At 40.8% G+C, this 19,828-nt stretch overlaps 3 protein-coding genes across 7 annotated transcripts in view; all 3 read right to left on the minus strand.

The window, feature by feature from the left end:
• Positions 1 to 1,537: 1,537 nt before the first annotated feature.
• On the minus strand, positions 1,538 to 5,618 carry LOC146328920 (extracellular calcium-sensing receptor-like). The gene is made up of 11 exons (XM_084716720.1): positions 5,344 to 5,618; positions 4,792 to 5,030; positions 4,580 to 4,671; positions 4,293 to 4,472; positions 3,989 to 4,177; positions 3,410 to 3,874; positions 3,089 to 3,307; positions 2,853 to 2,976; positions 2,578 to 2,771; positions 2,169 to 2,450; positions 1,538 to 2,065 (listed from the first exon to the last, which is right to left on the minus strand). The coding sequence occupies exons 1-11, from the start codon at positions 5,616 to 5,618 to the stop codon at positions 1,538 to 1,540; spliced, it is 2,787 nt and encodes a 928-aa protein (XP_084572846.1).
• Positions 5,619 to 6,746: 1,128 nt separating this feature from the next.
• On the minus strand, positions 6,747 to 11,989 carry LOC146328921 (extracellular calcium-sensing receptor-like). The gene is made up of 11 exons (XM_084716576.1): positions 11,184 to 11,989; positions 10,580 to 10,818; positions 10,366 to 10,457; positions 10,047 to 10,226; positions 9,744 to 9,932; positions 9,072 to 9,629; positions 8,768 to 8,977; positions 8,525 to 8,648; positions 8,242 to 8,435; positions 7,834 to 8,115; positions 6,747 to 7,348 (listed from the first exon to the last, which is right to left on the minus strand). Exons 1-11 carry the CDS (start codon positions 11,456 to 11,458, stop codon positions 6,926 to 6,928), a joined length of 2,766 nt encoding a protein of 921 aa, XP_084572702.1. The 5' UTR covers positions 11,459 to 11,989; the 3' UTR covers positions 6,747 to 6,925.
• Positions 11,990 to 13,921: 1,932 nt separating this feature from the next.
• plch1 (phospholipase C, eta 1) overlaps positions 13,922 to 19,828 on the minus strand; it is an 85,287-nt gene continuing 79,380 nt past the window's right edge. For 4 of the 5 annotated variants that reach the window (XM_084717854.1, XM_084717853.1, XM_084717855.1 and 1 more), the window contains 3 exons: positions 19,639 to 19,698; positions 18,746 to 19,133; positions 13,922 to 17,843 (listed from right to left, as the gene is read on the minus strand). In XM_084717854.1, the coding sequence (XP_084573980.1) occupies positions 15,115 to 17,843; positions 18,746 to 19,133; positions 19,639 to 19,698 (3,177 nt within the window). In that variant the 3' untranslated portion in view covers positions 13,922 to 15,114. The remainder of the gene's footprint in view (positions 17,844 to 18,745; positions 19,134 to 19,638; positions 19,699 to 19,828) is intronic. The other variant, XM_084717856.1, reaches the window with a different exon arrangement.

The raw sequence follows: 19,828 nt of genomic DNA on the forward strand, positions 1-19,828 counted from the left end.
TGTTGTATCATCAACACCTGTCCCTGCTGAGCAGAAACCTGTTGTTCCTGGGCTGCATCACTCGTCTGTTCCTGAGCTGCAGCTGACCCCTGTTTCTGTTGAGCCATAGCAGCAGTGCCCTGTACCTCACTGCAGCAGCCTCCTGTTTCCATGGCTCTGTGTTAATTTTGACAAGAATTTTTAATATAGTTTCAGTCTTAGTTGTTTACTGAAGTTTTGGTATATTTAAGTCACTTGTTGTCACTTGTTTTTGTTTTGCTTTACTTAGTGGAACTCAGTTTTAATTTTAGTCAATGCTTTATTTATAGTTTTAGTCAAAAAATTTTGTCAGTTTTTCCTGCTCTCCAGCCATTGGACTCCAGTCCCAATCTCCAAATACTAGCTTTTGGTTATGTTGTCCAGACACCAGAAACGTAACCAGCAGCCTGCCACCAATTCTTCTGGTGCCACGTGTGTCCCAGCCTCATTGTTGACCATTGGCATCTGGAGAGGCCCAGCTTTCACCACTGGCCTGGGTTATGCTACCTTTGACACTTGCCTTCAGAGGGTCCTGGAACCTTTCTCGCCAGCCACAAGAGCAGTCCCTCTTTCCTTGCCAGCCTCCTAAGCAATCCTGTTTACATTATCCATGATCTGCGTTTTCAATAGGAACTCCACTTATCTGTCCTGGCATCTAGTTGACCTCCAGAACATTCTGCCAATTTGTCCAAGCATCTGGTTGACCTCAAGAAAGGTTCCAACCATCTTTCCTGATGTCTGGTCAACCTCCCATGTGGATTTGCCCATGTGTCCTGCCTCTTGGTCACCCCATGGAATGACACTGGCCCTCCGTCCTGCCTCCTTGTGACCTGAAAGACCTCTCCCATGCAACAGCTCTGCTTCCTGGTTACCCTCTAGACCTCTGTCCTGCATCTGCTTTATTCTCCTAAGGATTCCCTGCCTATATGCTCAGACTAAGGGTCACCATTGATACAGTCAACAATACAGACACCAGTTTTCCCTTTGTTTGGGCGGTCCACTGTATTGGTTCTGCTTGTATACTTGTTGTCAACGGACATTCTGAATCTCTTGCCTGGCTTTGTCCTTCCTTCAGACCCCCTAACCACTGCACTCATTTCAAACTTTTTAGAAGGGAGTATCCTGTAATGGCTTTGGGTTTCAGTGTATTTTCCATATATTCCCTTTGAATTACTCTTTGTTGTTTTGTTGCTCATGTTTGGATTATTCCAACAAAGGACTTATGTCTCCTGAAAAAAACTCATGGACAGTTTTATTCAGTTGAGGTAAAGTTTTTAATCAAAACACAGAAATAGAGAACAAAAATCAGATAGATACAAAAAACAATTACTAACATTTTTGGTGAGCAGCATTTCATTTTAATGTGTATTTTTCTTTAATGGTAAATGAATAATGTTAAATTAACATTTAGTCTTGTCAACCATTTAGTCAACAGCATAAATATTAGATTTTCAGTTACTAATGAAAGCCATAACTATGTGGAGCTGGAAGATTCACAACTAACATTATTTAATTGACATCACTTGATACATATGAACACATGCATGATACAAGGCTGGAGAAAGTTGACGTAACACCAAACAAAAAGGTGAAAAGACATATGCTCACATTCAAGCCAGAAAAACTGTCTGGCCATCAGGTGTTTCTTAGTATTTTTCTCAGGCCTCAAAAGAATTATGAAACACTTTGGAGCAAAAATGCAGAGCAGTAAACCATAGCTAGAGGCCAGGATTGCAAAAATTTCCACAGCGACAACATACTTCCCAGGAGAGCTAACATAAGCAGGGACAAAGGCCACCCAGACAGCACAGAATATCAGCATGCTGAAGGTGATCAGTTTGGCCTCATTGAAGTTGTCTGGGAGTTTCCGAGCAAGAAAGGCCAAGAGGAGGCAGGTGCAGGCCAGCAGACCAATGTAGCCCAGAACCAGAGAGAAGCCCACCACAGAGTCCATGGCACACTCCAGAGTGACCTTTGACCCTTGGAAACCCAGATCATGTTGAGGAACTGGTGGGCTGAGGGACAGCCATACGGCACAGATGATTACCTGAATGAAAAGCCAACATGTCTTACTTTTATTATTTTCTACAAAACGCACTTCATCAAAATAAACTGTTCTCATCAGTTAATTAATACAGCAATATTCATACCTGTATACAGGTAAAGAGGCAGACACTTCCTCTCTGTTGGCCTGGACCAAACCACTTCATCAAGGTTTCAGCACCAGGCCGAGCTGAACGGAAAACTGCAAGAACTACCAGGGTTTTGACCAGGAGGCAGGACACACAAAGTACAAAGCTGATCCCAAAAGCTGCCTGCTGGAACCGACAAGACCAGACTGATGGACGACCAATGAAGACCAGTGAGCACAGGAAGCAGAGCTTCAGTGACACAAGAAGCAGGAAGCTCAGTTCTGAATTGTTGGCTCGCACCTAGAGGTGAATCAGATTGACAGACAATGCTGTGGCTGTTTAATCAATAAAACAATTTCTCAAGGTAAAACTTAAAATGTCAAATTAATGTATGTAGCCTCTCTTTTAGATTTCTCTCAGTTCTTACCATGGGTGTTTGACGATAGCAAAGAAAAACCACAGACACAGCTGTGGTTACCATGGCACCTGACACAGCTGCTGTAGTCAGAGTAATACCCAAAGTTTCATTAAAAGAAAGGAAGTCCACTTGACGAGGGATGCAGGCAGTTTGTTCAACATTGGACCAGAACTCAGATGGACAACGCTCACAATGAAGGGCATCTACGAGAAGAAAAGAAGAGAAGAGATGAAGGAAAATAAAACACAAAGAGTATCTGTTACATTAAGAAGTGATTTCCTCACCAGTTTCATTGCTAATCTCCCCTTCAGCACATGGGATACAGTCAAAGCAGCAGAGAGGTTCTCCTTTCCTGTTGGCCTTTCGGGTACCTGGGGGGCAGCTCTCACTGCACACTGAAACAGGCACCTAAACATGAAGCCAATTAATACTGTCAGAGATATAAAATTGTAAATTAACAGTCATTCATTTCAACTGCAAATATGTCACTGGCCCAAAGATAACTTGTTGATCTGATCACCTGATTGGATCCTGTGCTCCACTTAATATCAGACTCATTAAGGTGGAGGTCAAATCCATTCACACGTCCAATCAAAACAAGTTTGAGTGGACCCTCAGGGGTTTTCTGCCAGTTGACAAGGTCATACTTTGCTGGAATGTCAGCACCTTGGAAATAAAACATTTCCCCTTGTGGTGTGGTGATGTTGACAGCTGAAAGAATCAAATGCTGATATAAAATCTGTATTCAAACAATACATTTACTGAATTCAGGATGAGAACTGTGATTCCTGATAAAAATAACAATATAGATGATGGATAAGATGAAGATAATTGTGTGTACCTCGACAGGTTTGATGTGTTTTGGAGAGGAGCAAGTGGAGCTGTTGTTTCCAGCAGGGTTGTCTGTGTTGGAGCAGGACAGAAGGCTGTGAAGGGCGTGGGCTGCAGCATAAACAGCAAGATAGACATTATATGCCACTCTTAGCTGAGAGGTGTCAGTAAAGGGATGCTGCACTCCCTCCAGAGACTCTGTCCCTTTGCAGGGTGGTAGAGGAGATTTCTGAAGGGACCCTTTGGCAGGAGATGGACTACATCCAAACTCCTTTTTCCAGAGATCTTGTAAGAATTCATCATCAGGACGATGAACTGGTCGCAAACTTCTGAGATAATTTTCAAATCCAGGTATTGTTGAACTTCGAATGGCCACACCAAGAACACCATTTGCCACTTTAGAGATGGAGGGATCTTGGAGAAGATCATCACTGGTGCTCCAAGCCTCACTGGCCAGAAACTGTCTGTCAGTCACCTGCAGTAAGAGCACACTGAAATAAACTACAAAATGAAAAACAGCATTTTGTTCTCACAAAATATATTCAGCTGACCATCTTATTTTATGCAAATTTCAATTCCAGTTACTCACATTTATCTTGGCCAGCTCTAGGAATATTTTCTTTACATCTGTATGCCAGCAAAAAATCAGAATCACTCGCACTGTCGAAGCTTGAATTGTAACTGCTGCACGTCTGGCATCACTCACAATAGTTTCTCTCCGGACAGTCTCAATGAATTCCAAACACACCCCTTTACCCTGAATCTCCTCCTGAAATACCTGAAATATAGAGGTCAAAACAACAAATATTTTCATACATATACCTTATTTCTACTGTATAAGGAGATACATGACAGTATTTTCAGGCAGTTTACAGTATAACAAATATATGGACCTGTATGGCCAGTTGGCCATAATCATTGTTTTCTACCACTGCTCCCATCCATGTCCAGTGAAAGCGTATGGCCAGTCGTGCCATGGCCCGGGCTTGGTAAATATCACTGGGGATTGTTCTGAAGAAGTTAGGAAACTTTGTCCTGTCACTTAGACAGGGGCAGCTCGCCAAGTAGCTGATCTGTATGAAAGATGCAGAATAATTATATTGTCATGGCTTTTAAAGAAATAATAGCATTTTTAAAATTTAGAAATCATCAGTTTATTTCCTCAGATAATGAAACTCACAACTGGCACAGAGAGAGGCCCCATGATCCTGGATAGCATTATGCCTGTTGTAGATGAAGGAGCACCAATAAGCACTGGAACAGGCTGACCACCTGCTGAGCATTTGACATAGAAGTGCACAAGAACAGTCTTTTTTTACTATATTGATAGAAGTTGCTGCTGTCTTGGACACACCAAATGTTGATCACATAGTAAATAATATAAAATCATACCTACTGTTGCTCCAGATTGTTCATAAGCTGCAAAATGAGGCATAGAAGCTGATGAGTTGCAGCTGTGTGTGTCTCCTCCAACCAGTGACAGTGCACCTTGCAGAGTCCAGGGGTATCCAGAACACCTATCCAGTATACAGTAGCCCAGCTTCACTCCTGGTAGCAGGGTGTTGTTATGATTGATTTCCTCCACAGCAAACACCATTGCATATGTGTATTTTAATGGCTCTAGATCTAAACTGAGACCACAGGAGAAGAAAGGAAAAGTGAATAAAATAAATAACAATGTCAGTGGAAGATCATCATGGGTATGAATGTAAAAAAGTGACATCAAAATAAAGAAAATGTATCACTGCAAAAATATATTTAAAATCTATTTAGAAATTCTACTATATATACGGTGAACATTGCATTCTTTCTTCCACATTCTGTAGATAATTTCAATAATTTCATTATATTCTAGCAAAAATATATGACCATGATAAATGTATACTAAAGTAAAAATAACAACTGGATATTCAACAACTTTATACTGTATATTGTAAGTTTTACCCAGTGCACGGTTCATAATATGGCAGCTTGGTGAAGCTCTGCTCTACATTTGAAGGTATGTAATACAGATTAAAAAGTCCACCAATAATCACATCTCCATCCTGGTAGAGGCTCTTGTCTCTCGGTGCACCCCAGCGAGAGCACACTATCCCCTGAACCACCCTCAGCCCCATCTGTCTGCCCACTACACTGAGAAGCAGCAGGGAGAGGACTGAGGAGAGCCACCGAGTGATGAGCCAGAGGAACCAAGACATGGATGAAGCTGTTCTGAACATTTAACACATCATCTGAATGTTAGAATATGCACCAACCAGAAATACAATAAATTCAGTCATGTGTAAAACACATTTCAAATCACATCTTGAAATAATGTGCTTATGTGCAAATGTAATATCATAGCTTTGTGTCAGTTACCTACAAAAAAAAATCAAATTAACAGAAACATGTTGTACTTGGTGTAAAAGCTTGTTTCATAGATTGAAATGCAACTCAGGAAATAGCATCTTGACTTTAACATACCCCCCTCCCACTCTGCACAAGTGCAGTGTTGATGTGAGTACTTATAAGAGGTGTAAAGCATTTTGCATGGAATTAAAACTGATGACATAAGCAATACACAACCCAAAACTATTACTCTCTAGAGTGATTGTGGAAAAACAATGAAGTTAGCTGTTTGCAAAAAGGTTCCAGGCAGCTTAAATTCTGCCTGTGGTTGCACAGATTTTATATCACTTATACTAAATCCTGTTTATTAATGATAGATTACTTTCTATTTGGTTTTGGACAATTTAAAGTGAAAAACTATGCTTTATGTTATTTTCTGTGCCACTGATTTGCTATATACAGTTATGTGTAGCAGCCACTGTAAGCTTTTATTTGATGTGAAGATGTAACAAAATCAATTATACAACAGTAATATGTTAACAGAATAAAATACACATTTGTGATATTAAGCATTATAATTACACAAAATTTGTTAAAGTAGTTATAATCTGACAGGCTTTGGCCTCCGCAGTTAATATATGGAATGTTTGAGACTCAATTTCTGTACCTTTACATTCACTTTCAGGGGTCCCCCTCCTATTAGGGGCATCTCATGCTTTACTTTTTACCACGTTGCTGTCAAACTCCATGGGAGAGGTAATTGATTTGAGGTCATTTGAATTTTATTATTTAAGTACAGAGTTTATTGAAAACAGAAACAGAGAACTACATAAATAAAAAAAAAACTAATTAATACAATGTGAGCAGCATTTAATTTTAATATGTATTTTCTTTCATTGTAGATACAAAATATTAACATTTAATGATTTCAAAGAACAGCAGAAATATTCTTGGATGGACAGTTACCAATGAAAGCCTAACTATGTGTGGCTGCGAGACAATTGTTACTTCAGACAGCTAATCACATTAATTATTGATTATTTCACATTATTCTTAGTAAATTAACACTATATTAGATTAAAGGAATTAAAATCACACATACACAAGAATACATGCATGATACCGGCTTAAGACAAGTTGTGGAGGAGCAAGACAAATATGATGAAGAGTCACATGCTCACACTGAAGCTAGAAAACCCTATCTTGCCATCAGGTATTTCTTAGTGTTTTTTTCAGGCCTCAAAAGAATGATGAAACACTTTGGAGCAAAAATGCAGAGCAGTAAACCATAGCTAGAGGCCAGGATTGCAAAAATTTCCACAGCGACAACATACTTCCCAGGAGAGCTAACATAAGCAGGGACAAAGGCCACCCAGACAGCACAGAATATCAGCATGCTGAAGGTGATCAGTTTGGCCTCATTGAAGTTGTCTGGGAGTTTCCGAGCAAGAAAGGCCAAGAGGAGGCAGGTGCAGGCCAGCAGACCAATGTAGCCCAGAACAAGAGAGAAGCCCACCACAGAGGCCATGGCACACTCCAGAGTGACCTTTGACCCTTGGAAACCCAGATCAGGTTGAGGCACTGGAGGACTGAGGGACAGCCATATGGCACAGATGATTACCTGAAGGAAAAGTGAAAACATTGACGTGTTATTCTTTACTAAGAAGTGTATTACTCACATATACAATAATAAAATGTTCTCATGGTTTAACTAGAAGAGTGCACTAAGTAGAGTGCACATCCTCACTAGGCAACAGATGGTGAAGCGCCAGATGGTGATGGCACCACAACTGCTAGATGAGACCAACGGAAATCTGCAATTAACATGACCCTCACATACATTTTCCCTGGCTGGAACAACATTTCAAACTGAAGCAGGTGTTTTTCATTTGCAGCCGCTAGCAGGTGGTTAAGAAGAGTGAGAAGTCACTGTCAGTGGATAATTGGTCCAGTAGTACTTGAGATTAGTTCTGGACAACCTGTAGGTCCAGTGATAATGAACAGTCACTCACGCACACACTCATGAACTCAAAACCGAACAAATGGACGCAAATACACGATCCCCTCCAGGCTTGGCAGGGATAATCAATAAAACAATATTCATACCTGTATACAGGTAAAAAGGCAGACACTTCCTCTCTGTTGGCCTGGACCAAACCACTTCATCAAGGTTTCAGCACCAGGCCGAGCTGAACGGAAAACTGCAAGAACTACCAGGGTTTTGACCAGGAGGCAGGAGACACAAAGTACAAAGCTGATCCCAAAAGCTGCCTGCTGGAACCGACAAGACCAGACTGATGGACGACCAATGAAGACCAGTGAGCACAGGAAGCAGAGCTTCAGTGACACAAGAAGCAGGAAGCTCAGTTCTGAATTGTTGGCTCGCACCTAGAGGTGAATTGGATGAATAAAGTTGTGGCCATTTAGAGACTACAATACAGAGAGAAAAGAATGTAAACAATTTTCAAATATGTGTAACAAATTCACTAATGTGTTACTTATGTGAGTTCTTACCATAGGTGTTTTATGGTAGTAAATAAACACCACAAACACAGCTGCTGTCACTGTGGCACCAGACACAGCTGCTGTAGTCAGAGTGATGCCCAAAGTTTCATTAAAAGAAAGGAAGTCCACTTGACGAGGGATGCAGGCAGTTTGTTCCACATTGGACCAAAACTCAGATGGACAACGCTCACAGTGAAGGGAACCTGGTAGAATAAATGTAGAGGAGAGACAGAAGGCGGAAAAAAAGCACAAAGGCTGCAAGCAAGTGTCTGTTAAGTTATGATATCCTCACCAGTTTCATTGCTAATCTCCCCTTCAGCACATGGGATACAGTCAAAGCAGCAGAGAGGTTCTCCTTTCCTGTTGGCCTTTCTGGTACCTGGGGGGCAGCTCTCACTGCACACTGAAACAGGCACCTAAACATGAAGTCAATTAATACTGTCAGAGATATAATCTTGTGAATTAACAAACTAATTCATTTCAACAGTAAATGTTTTAGTAGCCTTAACAGCCTTAACTGGTCTGATTTGACCACCTGATTGGATCCTGTGCTCCACTGAATATCAGACTCATTAAGGTGGAGATCAAATCCGTTCACATGACCAATCAAAACAAGTTTGAGTGGACCATCAGGGGTTTTCTGCCAGTTGACAAGGTCATACTTTGCTGGAGTGTCGGCACCTTGGAAATAAAACATTTCCCCTTGTGGTGTGGTGATGTTGACTTTGTTCAAGTGCTGCAACAGCTGAAAGAATCAAATGCTGATAAAAATCTGTATTCAAACAATACATTTAAGCACTATAATTCTTGTTAATGAGATGACAGTGATAAACGTGTACCTCAATGGGTTTGATGTGTTTTGGAGAGGAGCAAGTGGAGCTGTTGTTTCCAGCAGGGTTGTCTGTGTTGGAGCAGGACAGAAGGCTGTGAAGGGCGTGGGCTGCAGCATAAACAGCAAGATAGACATTATATGCCACTCTTAGCTGAGAGGTGTCAGTAAAGGGATGCTGTACTCCCTCCAGAGACTCTGTCCCTTTGCAGGGTGGTAAAGAAGGTTTCTGAAGGGACCCTTTGACAGGAGATGGCATTGAAACATTTGAGGGATGGTCAGACTTTGTTTTGAGTGGGGGAGAGAAATATGAAGAGAGAGGTGTTGTATGTGATTTTTTATGTCCAGGACTACATCCGAACTCCTTTTTCCAGAGGTCTTGTAAGAATTCATCATCAGGACGATGAATTGGGTGCAAACGTCTGAGATAATTTTCAAATCCAGGTATTGTTGAACTTCGAATGGCCACACCAAGAACACCATTTGCCACTTTAGAGATGGAGGGATCTTGGAGAAGATCATCACTGGTGCTCCAAGCCTCACTGGCCAGAAACTGTCTGTCAGTCACCTGCAGTAAGAGCACACTAAAATAAACTATTACAAGAAAAAGACCCTTTTGTTCTCAGAAAATATATCTCAATGTCCACCTTAGTGTTGGCAAATATTCATGCCAGTTGCTCACATTTATCTTGGCCAGCTCCAGAAATATTTTCTTTACATCAGTATACCAGCAAAAGATCAGAATCACTCGCGCAGTCGAAGCTTGAATTGTCAGTGCTGCACGTCTGGCATCATTCAAAATAGTTTGTCTATGGACAGTCTCTATGAATTCAAGACACACCCCTTTTCCCTGAATCTCCTCCTGAAATACCTGAAAAATGGAGTTCAAAACGACAACTATGTTCATATATATCTTATTTCTACCACACAAGATATAAGAGAAACCTTTTCAGACAAGTTACAGTATGATCACAAAAACATACACCTGTATGGCCAGTTGGCCATAATCATTGTTTACTACCACTGCTCCCATCCATGTCCAGTGAAAGCGTATGGCCAGTCGTGCCATGGCCCGGGCTTGGTAAATATCACTGGGGATTGTTCTGAAGAAGTTAGGAAACTTTGTCCTGTCACTTAGACAGGGGCAGCTCGCCAAGTAGCTGATCTGTATGAAAGATGCAGAATTATTAAATTGATTATACCGATTATACATTAATAATGCTGTTTTATTTTTAAGCCTCTTGTTGTACACTGCACAATAAAAAGATTAATGAGAGTTCATTTCCTGAGGTAATGAAACTCACAACTGGTATAGAGAGAGGTCCCAGGATCCTAGACAGCATTATGCCTGTTGTAGATGAAGCAGCACCAATGAGCAAAGGAACAGACTGACCACCTGCAGAGCATTAGACATATAATAACATAACAACAATTGTCTTATAATTTTTATTTATATAAGATGTTGTTTTCATGAACATGGCAAATGATCAGTGCATATTAAAATATATCAAGTCATACCCGTTGCTGCCTTAGTGATGTCATTAGCTGCAGAAAGAGGCATAGAGCCTGTTAAGTCACAGGTGTGTGTGTCTCCTCCGACCAGTGATAACGCAACCTGCAGATCCCAAGGATACCTGGTACAACTGTCAAGTATACGGTAGCCCAGCTTCACTCCTGGTAGCAGAGTGCTGTTATGATTGATTTCCTCCACTGCAAATGCCATAGCATATGTATATTTTAATGGCTCTAGATCTAAACTGAGACCACAGGAGAAGACAGTAATAGTCAATGAAATAAACTCTGATATAAATCAGTGATATCAAAATATTCACCATAAAACAACACATGTCCAAAAATTTAAAAATATACCAAATTAAATATAAAGAAAAATCTATAGAATTAATTCCACTATAATCAAAATGTGCAGATCTCAGGTATATATGTACATTCTGAGTACCATAAACATTTCTTTTAGCTCAGTATTTTGCAGAATTGAATTAGATTTTATGTATGATAATGATTTTAGATTTTAGTATGATAAGTACAGAAAATGTGCTCTCATCATATTGACAATATAATAACCACAATACATTAAACAAAAATACATGTGATCGAGTTTTACCCAGTGCAAGGTTCATAACGTGGCAGCTTGGTGAAGCTTTGCTCTACTGTTGAAGGTATATAATGCAGATTAAAAAGTCCACCAATAATCACATCTCCATCCTGGTAGAGGCTCTTGTCTCTCGGTGCACCCCAGCGAGAACACACTATCCCCTGAACCACCTCCAGCCCCATCTGTCTGCCCACTACACTGAGAAGCAGCAGGGAGAGGACTGAGGAGAGCCACCGAGTGATGAGCCAGAGGAACCAAGACATGGATGAAGCTGTTCTGAACATTTAACACATATTAGTAACTGTTATCTGAATGTCAGACTATTAATCTATGAGAAATGCAATAAATTTAGTCTATAAAACACAATTCACATCAAACCTGATGATTAAGTGCATGGTGTTCAGAAAAAATGATAAAGTACCTCATAGACAATGTTCAATAGTTCCTCTTACCAAGGCAAATCCCATTAAATTCAACATTTCCAAATGTAACATAGCTTCATGTTAGTTACTTGCAAAAATAAGACATTATAAACAGAAACATGTTACAGTTGGGTAAAATGTTCCTACCACAAGGTAAACTGTCAGCTCTGAAAATGGTGTCTTGACTAAAACATACCCCCCCTCCTACTCTGCACAAGTGAAGTGTTGATGTGAGTATTTATGATAGGTGTAAAGTGTTTTGCAAGAAAGTAAAACTGATGACACAAGCAGTACACAACCCAAAAGTATTCCTCTCTAGAGTGATGGTGGAAAAACAATCAAAGGCTAACAACTGATTAGCATATATGGATTTAGAAGTGGGTGGTGGGTGGGTGTATGTGTGTACAATATGATTCCTATAGAAACTGTACTGTATGATGTCATATGAATGACCTGTGGAGACTGAGTCTGTACCACAGGATAACCAAGTGAAAGGTTTTGGGAGGTTGCTCAGGTCTTACCTAAATTAGCTGAAAAGTTGAGTTCGAATATTGAAGTACCATCCAACTGTATGTGTCTTTTTCTCTTAGATTTTCAAACAAAATAAGAACAAAAAACAAAAATAAGTCAGATTACATGATGTTGAATCTATTGATCATTTCATCATAATCAAGTAACAAATGTATCAATTTTAATTATTTATTTAGTTATTTTATTTAAAATTTTAATCATTCATAATTTGTCTGGGGTTTAGCCATAATCCCATATTTCCATATTTTTAATCCATATTTTTAAAAGCTCCTTTTGCCACCATCCTAAAAATTACATTTGAGGCAGACTCTCTGCATTAAGGCCAATGTTTTCATAGATTTGGGCATGAGTAGTCGGCTCCCATACTGTTGAATGGCTGTTCCATGTTACATGACATCCACTGTTTCTTGCACTGGACTGCACCCTTCTTTTACCTTTTGATCATTTGCTGCAAGTTGCAGTCTGCTTTTGCACAACATCACAATGTCAGAGAGAAGATGAACTTTGACCTTTGACCATATAAATTCTTGAATTATGGTCAAAAACATTTTTTGTGAGGTCACAGAGACCTTTGACCTTAGACCACCAAAGTCTAATCAGTCCATCCTTGGGACCAAGTGGACATTTGTTGCGGATATAATGAAATTCCCTTGAAGCATTCCTGAGATATTGCATTCATGAGAATTAGGATGGGCATGAGGTCACATTGACCTTTATCTTTTACCTCAGACCACCAAAATCTAATCAGTGCATCCTTGCATCCAAGTGGATTTTGGGCCAAACTTTAAGAAATTACCTTAAGGCATTTTTGAGATACTGCATTCATTGACAGATGGACAGGACACAGCAGTAGTCACTAATGGGAAACTAAAACCTGACCTGCAGCACCTTACCAGCTGAAGGGGCAAAAGATGACATGAGCTTTTCAAACAGACTGGGGAGGGCTGGGTACCTGGCTGCAGCCGGACTTGCAAGCCTTTCATGTCATTTCCTCTAGCAGTGACAGCATGTAGGAGAATGGGGGATACTGTGACTTGAACAGTTTACCAAGAGTTCTGCTGAAGCATGAAAAATAAGTGGATCACTGTGAAAACCTTCAGCAAGAGTTGCATTGGCATGGATGAGCAGCGCAGGTTCCATATCAGTGCACACAACACAAAGGAAATGGAAAACAGGGAAATCTTAAAGCCTTAGAGTCTCATTGATGTGAGCTGTACATTGGCAAATGGAAAAAGTGCCTACTATATTTTCTGTCACGTCTCTTTTTATTGGTACTGACTGGTAGTGTAAGTCTTGTAAGCTAGATGTGTCAATCGATTTGGTTTGATTGTTTATAAGTTCCACTGACTTTTCAGTAAGCCCTATGCATATTTATTGATTTATAGTCTTAATAAAGTAGAGCATATCTTGCATCTAGGCATAATATGAAGCTGGGCTGCTGGATTAATTGAATATAGACATGTCACATTGATAGATAACTGCCTAAGCAGGCAAAGATTTCGTCACATGTTTTTGTTTTTCACTGACTGATTCATGAAACTTAACAAAGTATAGGTGAGTCTATGTTGGAACTAGCATGGGGAATTATGTGCCCGGAGCAACAGGTGTGCCATTTGGCAGCTCTATTACACAGTAATTTCATGAGCAATTACATCTCATTATGTTCAAGGTAACATATGGGGACAGATGAGGCTGTTTATGACTTACAGTAAATTGATTTTGAGCTTGAGCTGCCATCTAGATGAATAATCTGTTACTTTATAGCATTCAGAGAATAATAGGAAATAAATGGACTTTGTTGAAATCAAATATTTCGATATTTTATTGCATTGGTAGGAAAATGCTCACAGTCCTCTGATGAGCAACAATACAAAGAAAAAAAGGATGGTGTAACACTGAAACAATAAAAAAAAAACAGCTGTTGCTTTGTCACCCTCCGTTTCTCACCCTGGCCCTGTGTAGTTGTCACTCTCTTTTGTCTATTCCATTAAGTTATACAAAATAAAATAACGGTAACCAACAAGAGATTATTTTTGCAGTCTGTATCAAAGCAATTATAAAAATAAAAACCTTTAAACTCCAAATCTTTAAAATTTGCAAACATGTTTTCAAATTCTACAAATCATAGAGAGCAACAAGTCCAAGCATGGAAGTTTATACTGTATTGCACCTAATACAAACAAGCCTATGTCCTCTGTTGTATCCAATGCAATTATTTGTTCTGTGCAATTGTTGTTGGGCGATGCAACATCTACTGTATAAATTGGTGCATAGTCATGCCTGACATGTTCACGAGTAACATGCACAAACATAAATGTACAGTTAGAATTGGTTCTCAACTATAACCCATCTCAGATTAAAAACAATGACAGGAATATTTACACACAACACAAATAAAGAAATACCACTGAAAAGAGAAGGAAGACTTACATTTGATCTTTGAAAAGATGAATCCCATCTAGTAAAAGTATCTGTTTGATTATACTACACATTCAAATGATACAAAGAAAGACATTCCTTCTCTGCTTAAAACCCAATTCTTCTTTTTTTTTGCTTCATCATTGTATGAAATTTTGACAGTACATCACAGGGACAAAGATAACTGTATCTGTACAATCACTCTAGGAAGTCATCTGGGGGAAACAAAGTTCCCAAGAACATTTACACATTAAGCAGAATAGACAATACACTGCCAGACTAGAAAGACCATTCACTAGTGAATAGTTGACATTTCATACAGGAAATTCATGCTGTCAGATCCAACCATGGATTATATGCGATGTTTCACTTACATTGTACAGACTATATCTTTCTTTTGACACAGCCCAGAATATGATTAATTTAACTGTTAAAAACATAAACATACTGTTCTGAACATGGGAACAAACAATGGATTTATCTCCTTCATCTTGTGGCTTTTTGGTGTAATTGAACATAATCAAGAATCACTGCTTGATCATTAATCTCAGTTCAGGTTATGATCAGAACTACAGTCTGAGCAGAAAGTAAACCTCAGGCTCTGACGCAGAGTGGCTGGAGTCAGCAGGTGGAAGCGAGTCATCGGTATAATACCGATCTCCATAATGATCCCCATTTCCATAGCGTAATGATGTACAAGCTCCTTCAGGAAGTCCCCTGTCCTCCAACTGACCAAGGTAGCCTGCTATGTAAGAACCAGTAGAGTGTCTGTTAGCTGGTGGATTCTGTGATGCTGGTTTGTTCCTCAATACTACACCCCCAATACTGGCAGTACTATTAATCACAACACCTGCCCGAGGCTTTAGAGCCTCTTGCTGTCTTTCGCGGGCACGGCTGTTGATGTGACGTACTCGGCTTTGGCTCCGAGAGGATAAGCGACGGGTAAGGAGTGGAGGGGATTCATCTACATCCCTGGGAACAACAGGAGTTATACTTGTTGCTTGTGGCTGTGACAGTGGAGATTTTGTTTCCTGGTGCAACTGAGGAGGCTGGGCTCTGTCATTGTCATCCCCCTCCAGACTGACCAGCTTTCGTAACTGTTCTGTAAGTGGATCACAAGATTGAGATTGGAAGGTTACGTCCCCGATGGTGCCCAACCTCTTTTGCTTCCTCATTTGGGGAGTGATGAAGCTGCGACTAATAATGTGGTATTTGCTCTGGAAGTTGCACGATATGTCTTCAGAGGTCAGGTCTCCCAGGGACTTGGACTTACATGGGCTGGGGGCTGTGGAGTCTACAGTACCAGGCTGGGGTTTTGGTGATGAATGGTCTAAATGTGTGTGCAGTGAAACTCTGGATTCAGGCTGTGACTGGTGCCGTGTATTATCAAGGGAAACCTTTTGGTTCCATGACTGCTTTGGGGTGTATGACTGTGTTTGACTTCGGCAGTGTGGCTGGGTGTTTCGAGGAGCTGAAGACTCTGATGGTGGTGTAATGCAGTCATAGTCCAGGTGGCTGTACACTGCATCACAGTCTGAAGAAGGGGAATATAGGCCTCTGTCCCTGCAGACATTTATAGACATAGCAGATTGGCCAGGGAGGCTTTCAGAAGAGGAGAAACCATTGTGGAAGCACCTTACTTGCTCCTTCTGTTTATACCCTAGCCTATCTTGGTGAGATCCATTTAGGATCTGGCTGCCACTATAGTTCTGCTGTTGTGTGTTGGAACTGCTGAAGTCTCTGCTGTTGTTAAAGGCCTCAGAATTGCTTTGAGGAACGGGGTAGCTGTTCTGACGCAACAGACTATGGTTGGAGGGTCTTGAGTTGGCGGGTCTGTGGAATGGAGAGGGCTGGAAGTTGTTCTGGTGTTGGTGGTGACTGGACAGCTGATAGGAAGATTGATTTATTGGAGAGGGACACTGTGAAAATGCTATATGAGATGCATGTGGCCGGTACTGTTGTTGAGGGTCATGGTATGAAGAAGGCTGTCTTTGTTGGGAGTAGTTGGGAGTGGACTCGTGGTTTTGGTAAATAGCATGCCGTTTGGTTGGACTTATGAGTCCCTCCCATTGGCTGCCATGTCTCGGCAAGGTCAGCATCATCTCCAGTGGATCCTCGTCCACATTTATCTCCACTTCTGCAAAAGCATTACCAACTGAGCTATTGAGATACTGAAAACAGTCATTGTTTACAGAGGAACCCGTGTACCTTTTAGAAGTACTCTGTTCCATCTCTGGTACTGGTGCTGGGGGATCATACACTTCCTCATACACACTCTCCTCAGCCTCCTCAATTTTTTCACTCCCACCTCTCTGTCTGTGCATATCATCCCAGCCCTCATTGTGCCCTTTTCCTAAACCATGAACCACCTTTGCTGGAGAGGACCCCAAGCTGTTTGCAGGTGTGCTCACCCTAGTATCTGCCTGAACATGGACCGTCTGTTTCTTCAGGTTATACACCGATACAGGCAACAGCACCTCCTCATCCAGAATGGTGTAGACCTCCTCAAGTTCAGCAGTTTCTGGGCTGGAGAAGATGGCTGGAGCAGGTGCATCTACTTGGGAAAGGATTTCATGTTGTACATGAATTGTTTTTTGAGCTAATTTTTGGGGACTGACTAGGTGTGTCTTGTTAGTAGCAGCGCTGGTCTTGAGAGGAGACTTTAACCCTTGCAGTGTTTTTGGTGTGGTAGGCCTCAAGTTTGAGTGACGAGAAGGGGTATGATCATGAGATAAAGTTGTGAGATCATTTTTGTCAACGGTGCTTTCGAACTGACCAATTAGAGCAGAAATAGAGCCACATGTGTCTTGCTCATTGCCTAAGGACACAGCATCAATGAGTCTGGAGATGGTGCTGTCATGCAAAGAGCTGGGACTCTTCAGATCACAGTCCATACTCACAGGGGAAAGAGGGGCCATAGAGGAGGGGGCAGAGGAGGAGGATGAGGAGACGGAAGGTGCAACTGTGAACGTTGTGCTGTTCGATGATGTTTCTGGTTTGTCTGACCTCATTTGGCTGTTTGTGGATGATGACAGGAAACAGTTTTTCTCTGTCCCAGTGGAGATGATCTTTGATTTGTTGATGCTGTTGTCTTCTGATTGGTAATTGACATAATCATCTTCCTTTCTTACTTCTCCTTCACCAATAACCAGATAAGATGCCTCTTCTGATTGGTCACATCCTTTGTTTCTGTTGATGTATGTCTTAGAAGGGGAAGAGACGTTTGGCTCAATAGAGAATGATGAATCAATGAAAGGGTCCAAGGAGGAAGACCTGGGCCTGTTGAAGGGGCAAGCTCCTGAGGACACAGATAATTGAAGAAATAGATTAATAAAGATAGACTTATCCACTAACATTTCATGTAGAACACTAAACCAACCAATAATTAAATGACAACAATTAACAGTCCAGCCAATACAAGGCAATAGCAATACACAGACAAATGGATCACCAAGTACAACTGTGAAGGGGAAGCTGGAAAATGAGGCTGTGGAGGTTTAAAAAAAGGAAGAATCCATGTTTGCGTACATCAGACTAGGAAAGAGATGATCAAATGGGATTGGTTTGGTCAAATGGGATCAAATGACACAGCAATATATTTCTCAGACCACTTTGGAACAAAATACACAATACTGGTATGTTTTTGAACGATGCAACCTTCAGACAATAGGTATTTTACTGTAGATTACCTGCTGGAATATCCTAGTCAGTTCTCTACTATAAAGAAGCACAACAAATGAAGATGGGACAGAAAAGGCATGTTAAGGCATCATGGAGAGTAGGCTGCAGTCTGACAGTTCACATGGTTACTGTACATGAGTTTCAGATAGTTGTAGCAGAATATGTAAAGCAAAGGAGAGACATTGGAAAAAAGTAACACCATACATTAATCAATGTGCGAAGCAAGTCAGTGTAATATGTTGCTTTAAGACGTGCCATCTCCAAGCATATCATCACAAATAAACAGTAGCACTTTTGTCATACAATTTAAATAAATTACTCAAAAAGCACAGCATAACTGTCCCAAATAGTGACTCTAAAATAAATGCCAAAGATCGCTTTGGCTTTGTACAAGTATTAGATAATAAATCATGAGTCTTGCAAATTTATTATGATAATTAAATTAAAATGGATGTAGTCATTTGCATAATTCAAAATTCCAATTAATTCTTTGACTGAGATGAAATGGAAAATACCCACCAATGACAGTGTCTGCACCCATGTCATGCTGTTCCTTGTCTGGGGAGCAGAGGGATAGCTGCCCTTGCAGAAGCCTGTCTAAGGGCATGGAGATAGGTCTGTGGGTAAGGGGAGCTCGAGGCTGAAGACGCTTTTCCACCCCCCCTTCCTTCCCTGACATGCCCTCGCCTTCTGCTCCTGCACCTGTGCTGTTCTTTTGGTCTGATATTGAAGCCACTGACTCTGATAGCGCCATCTTGGTCTTCTTCCGACCCTTTGCTGGGGCACTGGCTGTGCGCCGCAGGAGGTGATCACTGATGGAGCGTTTCCGAAGGCCACCAGAGGTTGTATCCACAGAGGACTTGGAAGAACGGTTGAAGAAACCCCGGATGCCTCGCAGCTGATTACCCTGAGGGCAGGAGGAACAGGACAGGAGGGAAATAAAAGGGGGAAAAATATATCAAAAGAGGAGAGAAAATGTGCCTCACATCTAATCAACCTTGGTGTGGTTACTTTTGACACAAACATTGCAGTTTGAAGTCAAAATGTTAATTTTCATGAAAACAATGACAACATATTACATCTACTGGATTCAGTTTACAGCAAATGTAACGATTGCATGCTTTTATATGCTTTGCCTGTAGATGGTACCCTTACTCCTTTAGTTACCACAGCAAAGAATATGCAAGAAGACAATGTGGATAATGCATGCATGCTTACATTACATATTCCATCTGTGTTGAAAATGAGACAACAGTTGAATAAAAATGACCTTATAAGCAAACTGTTTGACTCAGTGGCTTATTGTCAAACACAAACATGTCATTGAAAATACAGCTGAACACAAACTGCACTTTTGCATCATGCATTAAAGTTTCATGCAGCACCACACAGAACCCATGGCATCAGGATACCTTGTTAGATCCTAGAAAGTGCATTATGGTAAAGCTGGGGTTCAGGACTAGAGGACTCCACTAGAAAGACAAAGGATTGAAGGAGCATAGCTTCAATGGATTGAGAGAAACATCTTTCTGTTGACCTCCAAAATGCCTTGTTATCTCAATAAAACACTTCATTTAAACTTGAAAGACAGAAACAAAATAA

Source organism: Lutjanus erythropterus, chromosome 4, assembly GCF_056507025.1.
Source record: "Lutjanus erythropterus isolate fLutEry1 chromosome 4, fLutEry1.hap2, whole genome shotgun sequence".
Classification (NCBI taxonomy): domain Eukaryota; kingdom Metazoa; phylum Chordata; class Actinopteri; order Lutjaniformes; family Lutjanidae; genus Lutjanus; species Lutjanus erythropterus.